Genomic DNA, 21,145 nt, shown 5'->3' with positions numbered 1-21,145 from the left:
GAAGAAGAAAGATTGTAGAGATTAACTGACTTTGGTTTAGGATACACACTGTTTTCTGTTTAAATGCAAATGATACTAAGGGCCTAAAAGACAAAATTTGTCCTAGATGCCAGTTTCTAAAAAAAAAAAAGAAAAAAAAAAAAGTAATAATCAGAAAACTACCAAATTGATTGTTTTTGTTTTTACATTAGAAGCTCTAACCATTTAAATCAAGTGTGCACATGATCCATTACCAGTGGTAATTTTGAAGTTCACATGCCCTTTGAAAGACAAATAGAATAGGTATCTGTAGGCCATAAAAGGAAAGAAATAGGCATAAAACTTCGTTGGTTTTATACACAGGGTTAGCTCATCAAGAGAGACCTTGGTTAATTACCTATGTGCAGATGCAGCATTGACCGTCAGTTTTGAGAGTTTTATGTAAGAACCACAACATAGTTTTAAAACCTGTGACACCACAGTCAAAACATTGTCTTTTCAAGGCAATCTGTAATTTTTAGAGGTTTTATCTGGAAGAATACGACTCCACTTGCTCAGTCTGCAGATGCAGTATTTTGTGATTAATAAATACTTATTATTTAAGGTATACATACTGTGTTCTAGGTAAGGTTAGGAGGCTTTGGTATAGTGAGGTATTATAAATACTCCAATTATTCCATGCACATTTTCTGAGAACCTAGTATTTGTCACACCCTGTGCTAAAGGCACAAAGATAAAGCTGGCTTGGTTACTCTACACACAGGCCGCTTTCCTGCGTGTCGTTCCCTGCAACTATGTGCATCCAAAAACAGTACTTGAGCCTCACAGAGCTACTTTCTAATCCCAGCATATTCCATATTCTTTATACTTCTGGCTCTTTGTACATACTTGTTTTCCGCCTTGTGTGTCTTCCCTTTATGCTTGCCTGGAGTACTCCATCTTTTAAGACTAGCTCAAACAAAACCTGCTGGGTGATGCTGTCCACCTGTATCTTGCTAGCACTTGGTACAGACCTCTCCTAAGACCTACTCCTGTCACTTTGAATTCAAATTGCTTTCCTTTGAGTCTTCCTTAAGATCTGGGCTTCCTGTGGGTATTGTTCACTTCTGTCCCCAAATCCCAGTCAGTTCAGGGCTGGACTAGAGGAGTGGTGCTTGACAAACCTGTCTTTGATGGACCCAACTGAAAAATACTCTTAGAGTTCATCAATCCTGGCCAGATGCCGTGGTGCCGTGATAAAATGTAAAACTTAATTGTCATAGCTTTGGGGCATGATGCATACGTTTCTTTTATGCTAACAAAGAGTACAAATTCCAGCCGTGTGAACTTTCATCCCGTTTAAGTGGAACTGAAGTTGTAGAACCAAGTTGGCAAATACTGGTTTTTTTTGAGGATGCTGAGATATATCAAACCCCAATGAGAGAAATAATGGTGTTTCATAGAGCTCTTAGGTAGAAAGAAATAGGCCAACAAGATTTATAGCTGCATTTATTTCTAAGGTGATTCTATATCAAAGGTCAGGTAACATATATTCTGTGCTATGCTATACTTACAGAGTGTTTCAAGATGGATTTTAAATTGACGGAGTCTCCAGTTAGCACAGAGATATCACATTGAATGTTAAGGAAGAGGGAGAGTCTCAATATGATACCAAAACATGGCTTACACAGTTCTGCAAAGCTTTAAAATGTAAGATAACCCCCATTATAGTAATTATAAGAGACGAGATTATTTTTTTTTTTACAATACCATTTAATAAATTAGTGAAATGTCAATAATATAACCAGTGTGCTTGCTAGGAAGAACATACCTTGTAAAAACCAGACTCAGGGCTATTATTTGTGAGGCTGAATTGAACTGTTCAAGTTTTAAAATGAGAACACCATCCTGCGGTGTGAAAATTTACCTCCTAACAAAACAACCTGTTTCCTGACCTGGTAATGACGCCAGATTGATTGTGTTTTTGTTGCTTAATTGCATTTTAAAACAAATGTCATAAGATTGATAACCCTCTGCAGAGTTTTAAAATCTGCAAACATCCAGGCGAGAGATGGCAGGCAGTGCTGATTCAGCTGATGTCTGGCCTGTGGTGTCTGTGAGACAGGGCTGTTCCGCAGAGGAAGGAGATGCAGTGCGTTTTCAAACCAGGTTAGGTGCTGTTCTGTCTGAATTTGAACTTGCTTCCTTTAACCCCTTACAAGTAGGTGCTTGATCTGCCCTGTAGATTTCACCTTTATTGGGGTGTGCTGGCTGAAGGTGAAGTCTTATCAGCCCCGGAGTACAGAAGTGTACTCGAACCTACAAATTTTCCATTACTGTTTGGTCTGCCTAAACACAGCATAGAAATGGATTTGAACACACAAACTTACATGCCTTCTTTCCCTGTTCTACTGAGCTGTCCTGTCTTATTGTAACCTGAACAAGGTAAATCACTACCCTCTTTGAGTAAATGTAACTTGGACCGACTTTCCAATTATTTTTTAAGTAGCAGTATAAGATCATTATCATTAATTTGTAAAGCCACCTTCACATTGGCAGAAAAGGAGAGCACCCAGTCAAAATCTTTGAAACAAGAAAATCCTAGCCAAAAGTTATTTTGAAACAGCACATCCTAAAAGTATTTTTTTAATTGAAAAATTGACTTAGAACATTTTCATCTTGCATCCTTTAACCCAAAAGGCATCAACTTAGAATGGAACTAAAGAGAATTTTTAATGGATTGAGATTAAATCTATCATTTTTACCCAGGGAAAATCCCTTCTCTTTTATTCTCAGAGAGTCTCATGTTAAAGGATGATTCAAGTGATGAGCTGCAGTGTTTTGACAAGCCCTTGGAGTACAAAAACTTGAAATCTCACTGGAATACTGTTATATATTCACTGGGAGAAAAGAATGCCCTATTTAAAAACTAGGACAGATCATGTTGATATGGAAAAAGGAAATAAGTGTGTGAACAATATATCCCAAATTAAAGACTGAGTTGCAGGCACCTATCTAAAATCAACAGGAAATGTAATTACTCTGAAAGGACTTTTGTCCTGTCTTAAAAAAAAAAAAACAAAACAGCAATATTCTGATAAAAGTTCCATGCTAGCAACATAAAAGAGAGGAAGACTAGCCCATGTTAGGAAGCAGGATTCCCCCTCCTATGACAGGACCTCTCCACTCTCTCTTGGAATCCCTCTACAGATAGGTTTCTCTATTTTGTAAGTATAGTAGCAGGTTTAAGGGAAATCAAAAGGCAACCTTTTATTCACAGCCACCACATGATTTTTATAACTCTACACCATGTTTAACACTGTCTGTTTTCCCAAAGTTGGGAATACTTTGACTTTCAGCTGGATAGGGATGCTTGTCAATACAAAGGTTCTTTTTCCACTGTTTTATACTATTGTGTAGGCTAAAGGAGGGAGGTAGTGATAATAATAATGAATAACAATAACAAAAATTCATACATAGCATACATCTTTTAGTGAGAGCCCCAAATAATAAACATCAGTGAACAATCAATGATTAGTCTTATGTCTGCTCATGCCCATGCCCAATTCACACATCACACCATTTACCATTTCTCCTAAGCTATTTGTTTGAATACCTTTGGTATTTATTGGTAATTCCTGGGTTTGACTAATATTGGAACTCATTACAGATTCTTGAGGTCTTTCATTGAAGCTTTCCTTGCTCAGTGACATGACTGAAGTTGGTTCCGTGTTTCTCTAAGGCAGAACCATGAGCCACAGTTCATCTTCAACACACTATCAAGCCCATCCAGCAAAGCCTTTTCTAGTTCTTTGCTGCAAAGAAGGAACCAAGACTTTTTTGGGTTTGAGATAGTAAGGCCATTCATTGTTTTTTTTTGAATGAATACATTTCTGGGAATGTATTTACTAAAAATAAACCAGAACAAACATTTTTGCTAGGTTTGTAAAATATCTCCCTTTCTTCCCTATGAGTTTCCACACTGCCTTCTAAAACCTGAGCAAGACAACATACATTTAAAAATAATCTCTCACCATCGGTAATTTAAAGTAGCCCAAGTACCAGAGTGACCAGCACCAATTCCACCACTGTTGGCTACTTGCTCAGAAAAGACAAATGTACACACACCCACATGCATGTTCTCCAGAAAAGAAACCAAGCATGTGACCCATAGCAGCTGTCTGCCCTATGCTTAGCAAACAAATCATCTTTGAAAACACGTTTCATCATATAAACAGATTTACAGGTAATCATGCACAGTTTTCATGGAAACACTTCTTTTCTCAGTAGAGACAAGAACATACAAATAAGTAAAAAATAGATTGTTTCTTACCTTTAAGAAAGCAGGCAAAAGCTATACTGTTGGTGGGATAGTGTACCAAGTAACAGACTTTTGTACACTCTTTCTTACTGGTGGTATACAGTCTACAGGAAAAGTAAATATATAGGTATATAAAATAAATGTGCACACAATATTCCTTTTATTCTTTTTTTTCCCCTTTTGAAGAAGAGGCTGCGATAGAGACCATAGACATTATGCTCACTCTTTCAGTGCGGTCAATAGCCTTTGGTAGACCAGTTCACCACAATTCAGGTACCTCTGAACATGGGAGTGCTGGTGCCTCTTGATTTAAGGCAGTCGGGTTTTAGTTGCTGTAGCAGTTGAGGGAACCAGCTCCCAGATAAGTTATCTATCTGGTCAGAGCTTTCTTTTCTTCCTTTTGACATCCCTTTTTTTTTTTTTTCCTCAGCCTAGTCCAGCCATGCTGACCAGCCTGCATGGTTAGTCCAGCAGGATGAAACAAAGAGCATAATGTTGAGAATGTTAGAGATCCAAACAAATGAAGAAGCAAAACAAAACAAAAACCGTAACAAATTAACACAGCACAGGAGCGTTTTCCAGAATTTTCTAGGCATCACTACTTATGTAGGGCTTGGTGTCCACATCCATTTTCCAGCAGTATATATATATATATATATATTTTAAATCAAATGCCTCCTTATACTGACAGTCAACTATTTTATGTAATAATTACCTTCTTTGAGAACACAAATTTTCATGTATATGTTTTCCTTATAGTAGGTGCAAAAATGGTAGTGAAAAAAATAAAAACAGCATCAGAATACAACTTGTATTTAAAATATCTTATTTTAGATTTTCTATTTTAGGTACAAATTGTCGTTCTTCTAAAATATGCTTCATCATACAGTGTACTCATTAGTGTATGCCTAGCCACTTTGTCAGAGTCAGTTAATCATATATTCCCACATCCAAGAAGGGGGAGTCCCAAGCTGTCCACCTGCCTGATATTTCTAGTTGCTACTGACCTTCCAGAGTCTAAACTATCTGCAACCCATGCAGGTACTTGAGGACTTTCTCTGCACTACCTGGGGACACTGGCTTAGAAAATGGATGGTAGTTTAGGACAAAGGTAGGTTAGGGCTGCTTATCACTATGCACTGCAATCCTTTACAAGGAGAGCATCTGACCAGAGGATAATTCACGAAGCATCTTCTGTTTCTGATCAGTCCAGGTGAGAAAGGCAGCAGTTTTTATCGACCCATCTCAATAAAGCCATGCTGCCTCAGTTAATAGTATTCATCCAACCGGAAAAGGTTGGTTAGTTGCCTAGCAGCCATCGATAAGCCATGTCCCAAGCACAACAGGTCCTCTTGTTTATTTGGCGTCTACATGTTTGCCACGAACAAACATCTGCTACGTCAGCAATAGAAAGTATGGAGAAACATGCTGAATTCAGGCTGCAGATGTGAGAACCAGAGCTTGAGGTGCCCTTCTTTTTAGAAAGGAATGTTGAGAAGGCATCATCGTGGCCAGATCTAAAGCTATCCAAAGTAGGTCAGGCTCTTCTGATCCTCTAGCTATAGAAATCTTGTTTGTATACATAATAATTCAACAAGTAGCCAAACTAAACCCTTAGACCTCCTCCTGTTTTTCAATCCCAAGGCAGAAGCCAACTAGCACTCGCCCAACTCTGAATATCTAATGCCAGTAGTGTACAGATACATTAAAATTTTAAGATTTTGTTTTTGTGCAATCCGCATGGAAGTTTTTCTTTTAAGTAATGGAATTTCGACTGAAGAAGCAACCTAAGAGGAAAACTGAGCTTCTTTGGGAAAACTCAGGCAGTGTTGGGGCAGTTTTAATTTCTGCCCATAGTAAGCCAACAAGCAAATTCGTTTTTATGTAGACATGTAGTTGCAGTAGATGAGTAGAAGCGTGCATGCACCAGATGGCAAGCTGCAATGGTGGAGCAGAGCTGTTAAAAATGAAAACACTCAAGATTGAAAGGCACTGAAACTAAGTGTTAACAGCAACAATGAATAAGGGGACATTGCTGTTTCATTATTTACTTTGTAGCTCATACTATAAACCCGACTTCCTCTCAGATACCCTCTCTCAGAGAATAGTGTACAGAATTTCCCCTTTGGAAAGACATGTTCCTTTTTCAAGTACATGATGTGTGCTTTTGTTTCTTTTTCACCAAACAGCTTAGTTTCAGCAAATAATTCCTTTGTCTCTGCTACCAAAGTTCAGGAATTTGAGAATATTTGAGATACATTTGTTATTAAGTAGAATATAGTAATATTTCCTCACATGAGGTGGTCTTATTGTTTATTTTCATGAACTGAATTTTTCATTACTGCTCTTTGCCTACATATATACATTTTTGCATTGCTCAGGACTGGTTTTCTGAATAAAATTACTATCTATGATACCACTATTTCCAGATTAGTGGCTCCTTTGGACCATTTGAAATAACTAATTGATTGTATTTTTGTCTCATCTCAAATGTTTCATCCCTTTAAGTTGACTTTATCCCAGGTCAACATCACTGCTAAAACTTTGGGAGACATTTCCAGTATGTGTCCTAGATAAAATCCTTGCCTATTAAGACATTAATTTCTAGAGATGAGCTTTCTGATATAGTATCTCACACAGATGGCTATTTAAATTAAATTATTTAAAATAAACAGTATTTTTACTCAGTTAAGTAGCCATATTTCAAGTCCTGATTGGCCACATGTGACTAGAACATTTCTACCACTATAAGGTTCTTTTGGGCAGATTTTGTGTGGATAAACTCTTGATTCTTTTGGGGGGGACCTTTGGGAGCTGGGTCATCAGAAACACCAATGTTTGGAGGTACATGAATCTCCTCCTATGGTTAGGCAAATACCTATTCAAATTACTTATGGTATTTTAGGGAGTGTCTACACAAAACCAAAAGAACTAGAACAATTTTTAAATTGTTTTGGACTGCTTATAAGACAAGGACTATTTGATTTCATTTTTTTCCCCTGAAATGTTTATTTTTGCTCTGTGTAGACACCAAAACATCATTAACAAAACCCAACAAAACTTTTTCATGGGAAGGCACCAAATGAATTCCAAATGGAATAATTGTCATGATTGGCATAGATAATAAGTTACATAAATTTTTGAGTAACTACGATGAGGCCTCTACCTGGGCAGCCTTCTTTGAGCTCAAGTTACTCCTGTCTTTGTAGACAACACAACAACAACAATACTTTTCCCAGCACATTTAACTAAAGAGTCTGCAACACACATCATTACATGCTTTATATGCAACCTGAATCATCAGCTGAGGAAGCCAAAAGAGTAATTTCTGTTTTGGAATTATGACATAACACTTACATTCTTAGGAACAGAGCAGCAAAGAGAAGTAGGCATGGATTTGGGAGTCAGACCTGGGTTTCAGTCCAACCTCCACTGCTAACTAGATGTATGACTTTGGTAATGGCACTTAATCTCACTAAGCCTGGGTTTCTTCAGTAAAAAGAACAATTCTCCTACAGAGGTACCATGAGGGGTAAGAGATCTTGCACACAAAGCATTTTGGATAATGCCTATTTCAAAGGGTAGCTGATGCAAGAATTCCTAGTAGTATTAGTGTTACTATTAGTACTAGTGTGTGTCAGTATTAGTGTTAGTATTAGCATTTTACAACCATTATTGTATCCAAAACAGCTTCAGCAAGAATAGAACCTAATCATTAAATGTTAATAATAGTAGAAATGTTATTTGAAAGCTAATTATTTTTAAGTAGCTAAGTACTGAATTGTCCAAATTCAAAACTTTAACATGGTCATTTTTTTTTCAATACATAGACTTTTGACTGTATCTTCTTATTGATTTTTGGGCATATCTAGTTAAATTGTGTGTGTGTGTGTGTGTGTGTGTGTGTGTGTGTGTGTGTGTTCAGATATAAATATAAAACACTTAATGGAATGTCTCTGGGATAAAAGTTTTATAAAATGCAAGTCTGGCAAGGGGTCCTAGAATAAAACACTACAGAAGTATAAATGTGCAGGTATATTTATCAACACAAGTATGCATAAAAATAGATGCTTATGCATATATATTCATGGAAATATTTCTTTTTGGTCATCAGTTGCATCTACTGCCATACAGTCTTTAACTGTACCATCACATCCACATAACCAATCACATTAAAATGTACTTTTCTGCCTTCTAAGGAATAAAAGGACAACAATATATTATTTTCTAGATGCATATTATGACACACTTATGACATAAATATTAGTAGCTCTATTTTAAATATGAAGATGCTGAGCTTTAGGATAGCTCAGTGATTCTCAAACCACACATCTGGGAAGTGGAGTGGTTGAGATTTGAACCCAGGTCTGTCTCAACCCGGAGCCTCTTCCAACATCACATCAAATACCACAGGATTCACTACCCACTTTCCCTCCTCTCAAATGACCATTTGCTCTGAAGACATAAGAACAGAGGCTATATCTGTTTTTCCTTTCTCTTGGTGTGGTCTTCGTCCTTCCTCTTGCTTTGTCCCAGAATCCGTTCTATTAAAAGGTCCAAGTGAACCCCACAATATTGTTAACAAGCCTTTGTAACCCTGTCTACATATTCTCAACAAGTTTCACAATATTCACTCAGCCAACTGCTTAGAAATGGAGAGGAGCCAAGATCATGAATCTCTGCACAGTATTCGTCAGGAACAAACTCTCTTGCCTCCTGGTCTTCAAAGATCTCTCTCTTACTTGCAGAGTATAAAGGATTACCTCAGTCTTTAGAATAGGGACTCCTTTCTGCGTGGCAAGAAGCCTTTGTCTATGACAAAATCAGTTCATAACTGAAAAAATGTCTTGAAGGATTTAATGAACAACCTGAATCCCCCTCTACTTTTTAAAACAGGAAGTATTATGAACGCTCGAATCGGCCACATTCTCTTTGGAACTGGTCAACTCATTCCTAGAAAACAAATCCTGGAAGTAGTATTTTTAATCTAAAATGCACTCTTACCACCATATCATTAGTAAAATTGGCAAGGGGGAATTCTCTGTGTTTAGCCTCTAGTTAAACAGTCTTGTTTGCTTACAAATCGGTACGTGTATGTCCATCGTTTTGGAGTCATTTGCAGGTGTTACTAGAGGCTACCCAGGGGTTGCAGATATGCAATGTAGCATGTCAGACCTTAATCCCCTCCCTAATATTTTGTCTTTCACGGAATGAAACTGTGCTGCAGTGGCATGGTAGATGTTTTTCCCATGTGGGGATGTTAAAACCATGGTAGTACTTGGCCTGTATACTTAGAGGTGTTTTCTTGTTTCTAGAAAGCTGCTTAGTAAAGAATCATAAACTTCTCTACATTCATGTTCCAGTGAAAAGAAGTTTTGCTTTCTAAGTTATTAAATATTCCAGTTTTATTCCCATGCTACAGTTCAGTCAGGTGTTAAAGCTTCCCTACTGGGAAGTTGTTCCCCTAACATGAGGAGAGCAAGAAAGGTGGGTCACAACCCGACAGGTATGTCTCTGTTGTTAGGAGGGTTTGGTACCAATGAACAAGAAGGAAGGGGGAGATTTCACACTTCAGAAGCAGAACCTCTAAAAGCTTTTTTCCCCACAGGGAGCAAAAGTGAAATGGGGGCAAGAATAAGACAAACTCTTAAGAGCAAAGGTTAGCATTCACCCAGGAACCCACTCCGTTAAGACAAGAATGGCTACCATATTTCTCCAAAGAAAGGCAAACTCATACCACAGTTCCTAGAGCTTCCTGATGAAGGAGGGGAAGTTGAAAGGAAAGGAAAGTTACTTACTGTTTGGGTCTACGTTTTCACAGAGTTCTGTCTTTGCCTCACCGTTGGGTCTGTCACTGGGTTTGTGTGACAGCCGCGATGACATGGTGGCTGCCGTGACTACCGCCTTGAAGCTTCGCTTCCGCTTCTGGACATTGAGTTCAGGGTGGAAAATGATGATGTACACTTTCGGCATGTAAAGCATCCCCAGAGCCACTGATGCACTTAGGTTCATGGAGATTGTAAGTGTGGTAGTTTGTATGTAGAGCTAGGAGACACAACACACAAGACACTATTACAAATAAAATGACTGCAAAGGAAGTCTGAATACTTAACACATGACATCAAGAATGACTTTGGCTAGGAGAGAAAACAGCCATCTCCAGGGCCTTCTCATTAAAAAAAAAAAGAAAAGAAAAAGAAAAAAAGAAAAAAGGAAGTCAGTATAACTTGGCACATTTATTGGAGAGTTTTTGCCTATATTAATTGATCGAAAGCCTTTGGGTGAATCCGTGCGCATGGTTGCCCTGGAGAAGTCTCCTACACAGAAGTTCATAGTAGTAATCAGAGTTGAAGTACTTTCAGTCAGAATGGCAGATGAATATGAAGATGTGAAAATCACAGAAATTTGTAATCTTGAGTAAGGGTGGTTATTTTTTATCTTCCATATATACACAAAAGGATTAATACTACACGATTTCTCGCTACACAAAGACTCTGGGACCTTTGAAAGTTATGTTAATATATGTCCCTTTTGTATTATTATCTTTTTAAACTGTTCACCTTCATCACACCTACAAAGTAGTGAGTTAAGTTGCCCTGAAAACTAAGCCCTTCTTGCTTAGTTCTGATTTACGAAACACTGATGGCAAGGGCCCAAGATCTAGTGATGTTGGCTTGTCCAGTCTCTTTATGTTGACAAATTGCTAATAGGGTGCAAAACCATCCCGACACTGTGTTATTTGTGGTGTGGATGGTGTCTCCATAACTGTCCTTGTCTCCTTTGGCTCCCCTGAAAAATCAGTAAACAACCAGTCACTTACTGTGCAGTGTGTTAAATCACTGCCTTGGTTATAAACTTGAAAAGATGTTGGTGGAAGGGCGTGGGGATTTGTAAGATCAGTAAGGAGAAAACCTCAGACAGCTTGCCTTGGTCCAGTTGTGTTTATGAAGTGCCCTTTTTTGTGATCTGGAGCCCCACCCCTATATCCTTAGATATGTTTGCCTTTTGCATGACTTCTAAAGGCTAGATTAAATGTGACATGCTGGATGTGTTAATTAACTTGATGTGGTCATGATTCCTCAATTATACATATATTAAATCATCACACTGCATGCCTTAAAAAGGATCATGTTGTATGATCCTGAATATATACAGTTTTGTTAATCATACCCTAGTAAAGCAATAAATAAATGAACACATTCATTCATTCATTCATAAAATTTCAATCACATTAAAAAAATGAATAGGTGCCATGGCCTTTTGTGTCAATGGAAAGCCGAAGATATACTTATTCAACCATTGTATTCCATAACTTCCATAACTAGGTCTTCCCCTTGATCAGAGGATAAAATCCCCATCCCTCAATGGAGTCTACAAGGCCCCACATAGTCTTCCCGCCTGCCAACTTTTTCAGACTAATTTGCCACCACTTTCCCCCACCCTTCTTCCCAGGTCACCATCCATATGGACACTCCTTTAGGTCTAGAAGATGTTGTGTTCATTCAGCCACATTTAATACATTTAAAAATGTAATATTTCTTTATTTTTGTTTTCCTCTGTATGGAATGATTTTCCTCTGCTTCTTAAAACATCCATCCTAGGCTTCCCTTGCCTACAGCCCCAAGTCTAGGCCAGCTTCTTTACTTATACACTCAGAGAACTGTTTTCATTATATCATTGGTCTCTGCTTGTAATTATATACCTTTTGCCCCAATCATCTGACTGACCATCTCTCTCTGACTAGGCCATGAGTACGAGGAAGGCATGTCTGTGGTGTGTTGTTGTGTCTGCAGTACTGACAAACAGGAGGCACTTAAATAAACATGAGGGAGGAGCTCACTTGCTCCTATAACAAGTGTCTTTTTCCTACCTGTGATTCAAACAGTCTTTCTCTAAACATACAAGTATTTCATCAGAACTATTGGCTGCCTGGATACTTCTGTATTGTATTTCAAACTGAGGCTCTGGTGCAGAAATTAAAAGAGACTTTGCCATCTCATGTGGAAGGAATACAGTTTTCTAACAAACGTTAATTTGAATGTGCTTGTCTTTGAATGGTTTTAAGGAGCCTCCAGCGGCTAACTGTATAATACATAATGAATGTAAAATAGAAAGACAAAACAATATTGAATTAATGATCCTTTGGTTGTGAATCAGACTGTATTTTAAAAGCTTATCTTCTGTTGGAATAGTTTTAGACTTTGAACTCCTTTCCACTGTGCTAACCTACACCATTTAAGAAAGGCTTACCATGGTCATAAGGCTTTAAGGACCTAGGCAATGTTGCTTCCTTCCTTCATGATTCCTGCTGTCATCCTACTAATGAGACTTTGCAAATCATGGTTTAGCAGTCCAAAAAAGAAAATGATATAATTTGACCTATGGTTTTGTTTCTGTTTCTCTGTTCATGAGCAAATTTTACAGTTGAAGAAATCATCCATAGTTTATTATTTAAAACATAGCTATAAATGACGTATGTACATATGCTTCTGTATGTGTGTGTCTCTGTGTATGTACACACTTTTTCTTAACAAAGACTACTTAGCAATTTAAGACCTCGAAAGCTATGATGTTCATTTTATGGAGTGTTTGATTTCATTATTCTCAAGTTAGAGCCCATTGAGACTTGATATTTTGTGTTGAAACTTTTACAGTCTCTGGTGAACTTCAGAAGTATGTGAAAACCAACATGAACGCCACTGACCAAATTCCTACTCCCACGTTTCCTCTTTATACTGCATGGTGTTTAAGAATGAATGGTCTGAAGCTCATCTGAGGTTCAATTCCCATTTCCTAGTTCTCTGACCTAGGGCAAAGAATTTGGCCTGTCTATGCCTCAGCTTTTGCGTCTGTAAATGGGGATGATAATAACAGTACCTACTTCATAATGTGCTGACAATTAAATCAGTGTTTGTAAAGTACATAGGGTCAGACCCAGCAATACTATAGAAGTATTTTGGAATAAGTATATAGGTATAAAGATATGAAGGCTTTAGTCTACAGGGATTCCAGAGGCAGTGGGCCACAAAGATTCAAACCCACCAAGCCCCAGGAGAGGACCCAAGTCACTGTCTCTTTGGCCTTCGGTGGGAGGCTCATCTTTTGACTGTGTTTATTCTAACATCAGCTTTTAGTACATTCTTTTAAGAAATTATAACCTATTTATTTTTAGTCTTGAGGCTATTCTTATTTTACCTGCTGCTTACTGTAAAATACATTACCCTGTTTATTTAACCTTGGGTATTTGACAATATTTTATCTCCTTTATAATTTCTTTAGCAAGGTCAAGGCATTGGTGATCATTGTTGGTCCTTTTCATCAAAACAAGAGGCCCCTGACACATGGTTTTACGGAGATCAAGCCTCTCCCCAGGGCTGGCATTCAACTAAACCTCATCCCATTCTGGCTCTCTGAGGATCAGCCCCAGGGGAGCTAAGTCTTCCCACCTTGGCCAATCCTCGATGACTCAGGATGCAGATTGCCTTGGAAATTCCATGTGTTTTGATAATTAAGCTTTAATTTTATCATTACCCTAAACGAATTTCCAGAATCTAGTTTCCGCTCCTTGGTTGAATGTGGGTTTTCCAACACCCATCATATATAATTCCGCTTATATAACCAAACAGCATTCAGGCAAGGAATTTACAGTCAAGCCAACAAAGAGCTTTGCATATATTCTAGAACAGTGTTTATTTTAAAGTCTAATCCATGGAATTTTGGGCTATTATTCTGTCAGTTTCCTCATTTGTAGAATGAAGACAATAATGATTCCTACCTCATATGGTGGTTTTGAAGATCTAATAAATATATGAAAAATGCTTAGCATAATGCCTAGGAAATAAGTACCCATGAAATGTTAACTACTTATTATTTTAACTACTTTTTATTATAACTACTATTTATATTCCGCTTAATATTTATTTAGATTAGGTTGCTGGAGTGCAGATCTCAAGATGAAGGCTCATAACCATTTTCACTTATTTAAATAAATGTCTTTTTACATGTCTTTTTTTTTTTTTTTTTAACATATGTCTTATTGATTAACTAGGTTGTAGTGTCTAAAACACCAAGCCTATCCATGTCTGGTCTGACTGAAATACACCAGCAAGTATACTGTTAGCTATATGCTTAATTTAATGCCAGACAAAGCCCACCTGAATCTTTTTCATCTTGGTCTAAGTTCATTATCAGATAAAATGCTAATCCATACTACGAGATGCCATTATTGTTTTGTAAGATGGTGTAACACTACAGTTACTTGAGTTCTCTTTGTCTAACTTTTTATTGCTAAGATGCTAAGAAATTTGAAAAGTGGTCAGAGAGTGTTCATGAGCAACTCTGAAATTTGCCAATTCTTCTGTGTAAATTTATTTTGAGAGATTTCAAGGCAAGCTATTGAAAGTTGTAATAGTGACAGGCTTCAAACTTTGAACATCATAGTATTTGAGACACCGTCCAAAGAATAATGAGAAAAAGAAAGAAGCAAAGAAAAAATTTGTAGGGCACAGAGACAGATACAAAACTGGATGAGGAAAAACTCAATTTCAGATTTTTGAATTAATCAAAATACTCTCATCATTACTACTGCTGTCCTTAGAAGTATATACTACACAAATGAACTAACAATATATTTATACTAATGAATTGCCAGCTTTATCTGTAAAAATACTATATTAGAAGAAGAGTCCTAGGACTATTTGATGGTGTCAAACCACTGATGTAAGAGATTATTAACTCATGACCCATGCTGTAAATTCACTGTTAGTTCTCTTTTCTAGATAGGCTATATGAAAGACTTACTTTTCCACTGTTTGTGCATTCACCCATGTACTGGTTCTCCATTTTCCTGAGATACTACCAAATGCCTGCACTGGCCCAAACACTAAGTACACCATTGTGAAGATGATAGACATTCTCCCTCCATCAGGGAGCCATACTCTAGTGGCAGGACGAAGGCAATCAAGAATGAACTAATTCTTCATGCATCAACTGCTCACCAAGTCCTTTTTCCCACAATGTATATTGGCCCCCATGTTCCCTTCCTTTTCTCATCTCCTTTGCTGACCTTTTGTGCCTCGACACCTTGTTTATATTTGATGCTTCATCCAGTGGCCCCTTCTACATAAAGCCTTCCCTATGTCCCCAGTCAGGGCAGTTCCCCTGTTGGCCCCTGTCATAGGTACAGCTCCAAAGAGCACTTAACCTGGTCTGCTCAGGAGAGTATAGCCAGTTAGTTGTGCTTTAACCTTTGCTTTGAAAATGCAAATATATTCCTAGCAGATGGGTGTGTTAGGGAACAATTTGAGTACAACACAAAGTTTGTGTTTGCGCATGTATGATTTTTTTCCCCAAGAAACACCAGATGAGCACAGTAAACTACCTCCAGCTGTACCAAGCTATGCAGCAACACACAAAATGTGTACACACACACACACACACACACCTCAAACATCTGCCTTTGTTCCCCTTGCACAATTTTATTATAAGTCACAAGCAGCAACACTCCTGGTACCTCCTTCCATGAGCAAACTTTACCTCCTTTTTCTTAAGGTAAAATGCCTTATTTATTGTAACATTTATGCACTGCCTAGCCATTTAACTTGTGTAAAACCATGCCACCATTTTTATTAGATATCTTTTTAAATGTCACTGGTGATGTTTTTGAGTGTTATGTCCCTAACCCAATTTTTCCCATAAATCTTGTGTTTTTATTGCACAATTTTGCATAGCATGGTGATTTTTAAGAACACATATGTCACATTAGAGCAGAGCCGACTGGATAATAAACACAACGTTTGCTAAAAAGTGTACACTTATTAAATTCTTGTTGAATAAAAAGTTTTACACTTGAAGCAGGTATTAGGTACCATAAACATCCTTGGCATTCAACATTGTTTTGGGAAAAGCTATTATTTATAGTCTGTTAGAATTATCACTATTATTTTTGTTGTTATTTTGTACCTCTGTTTCCTTATTTCTAGAGTAGAGATAATAATAGTACCTCTCTTAGCAGGTTGTTGGGACCAAATGGGTTGACCATTGTGGCATGTAGCAACCATTCAGTCAAGTGTATTAGTACCACTGATTTATTAGTTGGCTATAACACTATGCCACTTTTCTTCATATTAGTACATTTCATAATGACAATCTTTCTTATGAAATCTGAATCACAGCCTTTTCGAGGACAGGCATTTCATTAAGTTTGCTTCTCTTTTGTTTGAAAGTATTATCAAACCCCTATTTTATCTGCCATTGACTCTTTTATGAGAAATAGTAAGTTCTGTGCATTCCCATGTGACAGTTGAGAATTGGGACAAGAAGGCCTTAATGGAGTCTTCAGGTGGGAAGAGAGAAGTTTTATAATCCTCAGGACATCCCGAAGTCTGTGTAATAAAAATGAAAAATGTGTCTGATGGAGTCCCAGAAAAGAAGAAGTGTTCATTATTACCTGACAGATGCCTGGAACATTCATATGACTGAATTAAATGGAAGTTCTTGGCAGTTAAGACCAGTGTTTACCATCCTTACCACCTGCACCCCTTGCTTCCTAATTAGAGTAACCATGTTTTTGAGAAGAAAAAAATAATGACATATATTTGATGTCATTCAAATCAAATATCTGCAATTTGCAGGATATTTGCAATTGGGACTTCTGCAGTCATCTGGAGGGTCAAACATACTGAGGATTCTTGGCTTAGTTATCAAATAATGCATGATGATAAAAGGATTCAGTATAATTATGGGGGAGAAACAATTGTTTTTCGGGGTAGAGTTGCATCTTCTAGAAGAATGGTGTAATGGAAAGAGTAAGGTCTTTGTTATTAGAACTGATTTCACATGTTGGCCTCAGACTGTTGGTTGGTGACACTACACAAACTACTTCATCTCTGACAAGTGACAGACTCAAAGTTCAGACCCTAGCAATTTGTTACCAGAGTCTCTGATATATGACCCCACCTCACTCTACCACTACTGTGGAGATCTTCTCACCATTTGTAGTTTAAAGGGTATCATGTGTGAAAAGTAGTGCACAGTGCCTAGAATATGGTGGGTGCTCAGGAAATGCAACTGTATTTATTACAGTTGATGGCCCCATCAACTGTAGATAATTTTCATACTATTCTCTTTAGACCTCCTATCTTTGATTAGGTAATAGGGAGGGAGGGATGGAGAAAGGGAAGCGGGACATACATAAAGAGATACACACACCAAATACTATAGGCCACACTTTGTGGCTAGGTGTCTGAAATAGAATTATAAATAACGAAGGCAACCAGATGACTATCGGACAAGACCTAGTTTTACTGTGTTTTGTTTTTGTCATTTAGTATTTCTAGGCAGACATGATATTACATCTACACACAACTATATTCTTTATTTGGATGGACATAAGACAAGCACTCTAGGTGAAAGTAAATCAGTTTCTAGAGTACGAGATAAGTGAATGTGTCATGCTTAAAATCATCTACATCTCAGTTCTTTGCTCTCCTGAGCAGAAGCCTGGTGCTGTGTCAATTCCAGTGAGATGCTATTAGTACAACTGACCACAATGCGTGGGAAATTCAGTGTTTTGCTCCCGATGACATCCTCAAGAGCTCTAGGCTACCTCAATAGCCAGTTCTTCCAGGTAGTCACTTCTGATTTTGCTGGGCATAGGAATTTCTTTCCTCCACCAGCCACGTGACTCCTCAATTTTGATTTCAAGATATTTTTTCACCTATAACCACAAGGCAGATTTGCTCTTTTATATATAGCCAATACTGGCACTGTTCACCCTGTTGTGTTATCCAGAAGGATATTTACCATTCCTGCTGGGTTGAGAGCCCCACAACTGTTAGGTCACTGCCTTGCAGTGATTTAACATACAGAGCCAAAGCATTTTTCCACAGTCAGCCTGGAGAGACACACTTCTGCCAGATTCCGTTGGCTCCCTTTGAACCTTTGACCACATTCATCAAGAGTACACCTAAGAGCCTTTTGTAGGAAGCAACCTCAAATTCTTTCTCATAATATGGAAATACTTGTTTGTACCTTGCTAGGGAATATATTAGGTAAAAGACGATTATGTTCTATATTACTTTGCAAATAAAGCAAGTGGATTTAAAAAAAAGTTGTCTTTCTTAACACATTCTTGTTTCTTTAAAAAAAAAATATTCTGAGGCGGGGAGGAGTATAGGAAGAGGGAGAGGAGCATCTCAAGCAGACTCCCCACTGAGCTCAGAGCCCAATGAGGGGCTCGATCTCAAGACCCTGAGATCATGACCTGAGCCAAAATCAAGAGTCAGATGTTCAAGTGACCCAGCTGCCCCCAAAGTATTCTATTTCTAAAGTTGTCATTTGGAATACTCCATTTCTGTAAGCGCAAAGCTGTCTAATCTTTCCAACTTTTAAAGTCAGCTTTATAGTTCTAATGAACATAAAGAGATAGAAATCAAATGAAAAAATTGATGTCAAATTAATAGCTAAAAGAAAGAGATAATCTTTGCATTTCTTAGGCATAGACAATGTGTTTTAAGTTGGAACTTGTGAAGTGTTCATTGAAACTGGACTCCAGAGTGTCATTGACAAGAAGACAAAGTTAGGCTCTTACTAAAATAAAGTGCATTCTTCTCTCAGTTTTCAAAGCCATTGGCAATGGCTTTCTGTTGAACTTTGACAAGTTTTGATCATCATAATCATACAGCTTTCTCCTTTTTCTTTTTCGTTCTGGCTGTTGTTTTTGTTGATCTTCCTCTCATCCTTTTGGACCCTCTCTTTCCCATCTTCCCGCTGAGCTGCGATACCTTTCTTTCTGCCCTTGAAATTCATTTCCCCTTCCATTAACTTATAGTTTTCCATGCATCATCTTTACTCCCCTGCTTTTGCACTGCCCCCAGTGTGGTGGTGTGCATGTGGGTGGATGCAGCCCCCCCGCCCCGAACCACTGCTACGCTGGGTAGCATGCTGTGGCACCCATTAGTGATTGTGCGAAGTGCTGCTCCTGGCTGATGCGCAAAACACTTCAACAGCTAGAACCCAGTCCAGCTGAATTGCCCATCCAGGGGTAACTTAGGCTCTGAACTCCTCATTAAGGCCCTTAGCTGTTTAAGCCCATGGTCTAAGCCCCAAAGGAGCAAATAATTGCAGTGAAACTTTACTCAGAAAATTGTCAACAAATAGGTGCTCAGTCTACGGCCCTCACTGTTCCAGTGAGGGCTCTGAGATTGAGCAGGAAAATAATATCTATCCTGCCAAGAGAAATGTAGTGAAAGGGAGAGAGCCTGGCTAAGGAGTAGGGGCTGAGTGGTTCATGATTTTAATCCTGACTTCACAGGATCCCTTTTGCTTTGCTCTTGTTTGCAAGGTCTTATGTCAGGGATCTCAAAACTGCTATTTCCTACCCACTCAGTCTCTGAGCCTGTAGTCTGGCCTCCATCATCATCATCACCTGCTCTGAGTGTGTCCTCTAAACCTTCCTAGACTTCTTGTCAGACATAAGAGGTTTTTTTTTTTTCTTCCAGGTATCATTTCTTTTTACAACTCAATGCTGAGGACAGTACTTTTGGGGGCTTCTGCTATCCTGCTGCATTTGCTCAATTTCCCATCACACTTGGAATGAAGATAAAATCCCAATGTGGCCCAAGGAACTCTGCAGGGACCCCTTCTGTCTTCCCTCATTTTCTCTAAGTCCTTCAAATGTGCAATGCTCTGTCCATCCTCAAAGATTTTGTACATGCTATTCCATCTGCCTCAGATGCTATTCCCACTTATCTTTACCTGACTACCTCCTACCTGCCTTTCAGGTCTCAGTCTTACTTCTCTGACTCTCAAATGTAAATTGTGACCTCCTTCTCTTGCTTGCTTATAGAACGCACCATGCCCCTTCATTACATTAAACACGATTTGTGATTATTCATTCAAGTATTTATTTCATAAGTATCCTTGTCACTAGACTGCCCCCTCGCCCCGACTGTGACAGCATGAACCATACCTTTCAATTTACTGTCTGTAGGTCCTGGGATATAGCAAATGCCTAATTCATAGCAGCTGAACAAAGGAATGAATACAGTCCAGGAGATAGATACTGTGCAGCCAAGAGCAGTAAAATGCAAGACCAGTGCGCTGGAATTGCAGTCAGGAATTCTGCATTTGGATATAGGCTCTGCTGCTTATTAACAATGGGGGGGGGATCTTGAGTACCTCACTTAGCCTTTCTAAGCTTGAATATTGTTACTTATAATATGAGGTAAGTAATGGCATCTACCACCGCTGTGACAAGGAAGAAATGACTTGTAAGTGGTCATACTTCTTCAACTCTAAAGCCCTTGTCAAAGTGCTGTGCTGGTAAAATTTATGTCTGTATAGCACGGGATAATGTAACCATGTCCTGAGGCTCTTTGTCTTTGAACAATCATAATTGCTTCCCATTTTTTCAAATACTTTTTCCTCTAGCAATTTCGGTGGCTTCACTTCTTTCTCTACTCCTGGGCCTGGGGCACTCCTGTGGCCCAGGCATGGCATTCAGAGCTAATAAATAGAGGAGATAAAACATAGAGATAAATTATCTCATATAATAGGGAGAGAACCAGAATATTTTGTGGAAGTCAGGGAGGAAGAGAAAAGTTAGAAGTGAGCAAATCAAAGGCAGGGACCATGTTTATCTTTGTACCCTCATGCCTGGCATAGGGAACAAATTCAATACATGTTTGATGAATGAGACGGTCTTCACTCATTTCACAAATCAAAGCCAAATTCAAAGGCATTTATTCATCTTTATTTTACAACTCATCATATCTCCCTGTCCCCTGGCCTCTTTCATATCCCTGAATATGGCATGCTCTAGTCTGCCACAGGGCCTTTGCATATGCTTTCCCCTCTTCCTGGAAA

At 38.4% G+C, this 21,145-nt stretch overlaps 1 protein-coding gene across 9 annotated transcripts in view; it reads right to left on the bottom strand.

Annotated features, from left to right (window-relative positions):
• GRM7 (glutamate metabotropic receptor 7) overlaps positions 1–21,145 on the bottom strand; it is a 907,662-nt gene that overhangs the window by 46,287 nt on the left and 840,230 nt on the right. For 4 of the 9 annotated variants that reach the window (XR_003518507.2, XR_003518508.2, XR_003518509.2 and 1 more), the window contains exons 9-10: positions 10,078–10,324; positions 4,292–4,383 (exon numbers count right to left, since the gene is read on the bottom strand). The exons of 1 other annotated variant lie outside the window; for it this stretch is intronic. Coding sequence is in view for 5 of the 8 variants with exons in the window: in XM_027586605.2 (XP_027442406.1) it covers positions 4,313–4,383; positions 10,078–10,324 (318 nt within the window). In the remaining 3 variants the exon portion in view is untranslated. Of the gene's footprint in view, positions 1–14; positions 4,384–10,077; positions 10,325–21,145 lie in introns of those variants that run through there. 4 more of the 9 variants (XM_027586607.2, XM_027586606.2, XM_027586604.2 and 1 more) reach the window with 4 other exon arrangements.

Source organism: Zalophus californianus, chromosome 1 (genome assembly GCF_009762305.2).
Source record: "Zalophus californianus isolate mZalCal1 chromosome 1, mZalCal1.pri.v2, whole genome shotgun sequence".
In the NCBI taxonomy this organism is placed as follows: Eukaryota; Metazoa; Chordata; class Mammalia; order Carnivora; family Otariidae; genus Zalophus; species Zalophus californianus.
Note: the sequence above shows the minus strand (reverse complement) of the source record. Positions and strands in the feature narration are given on the sequence as shown.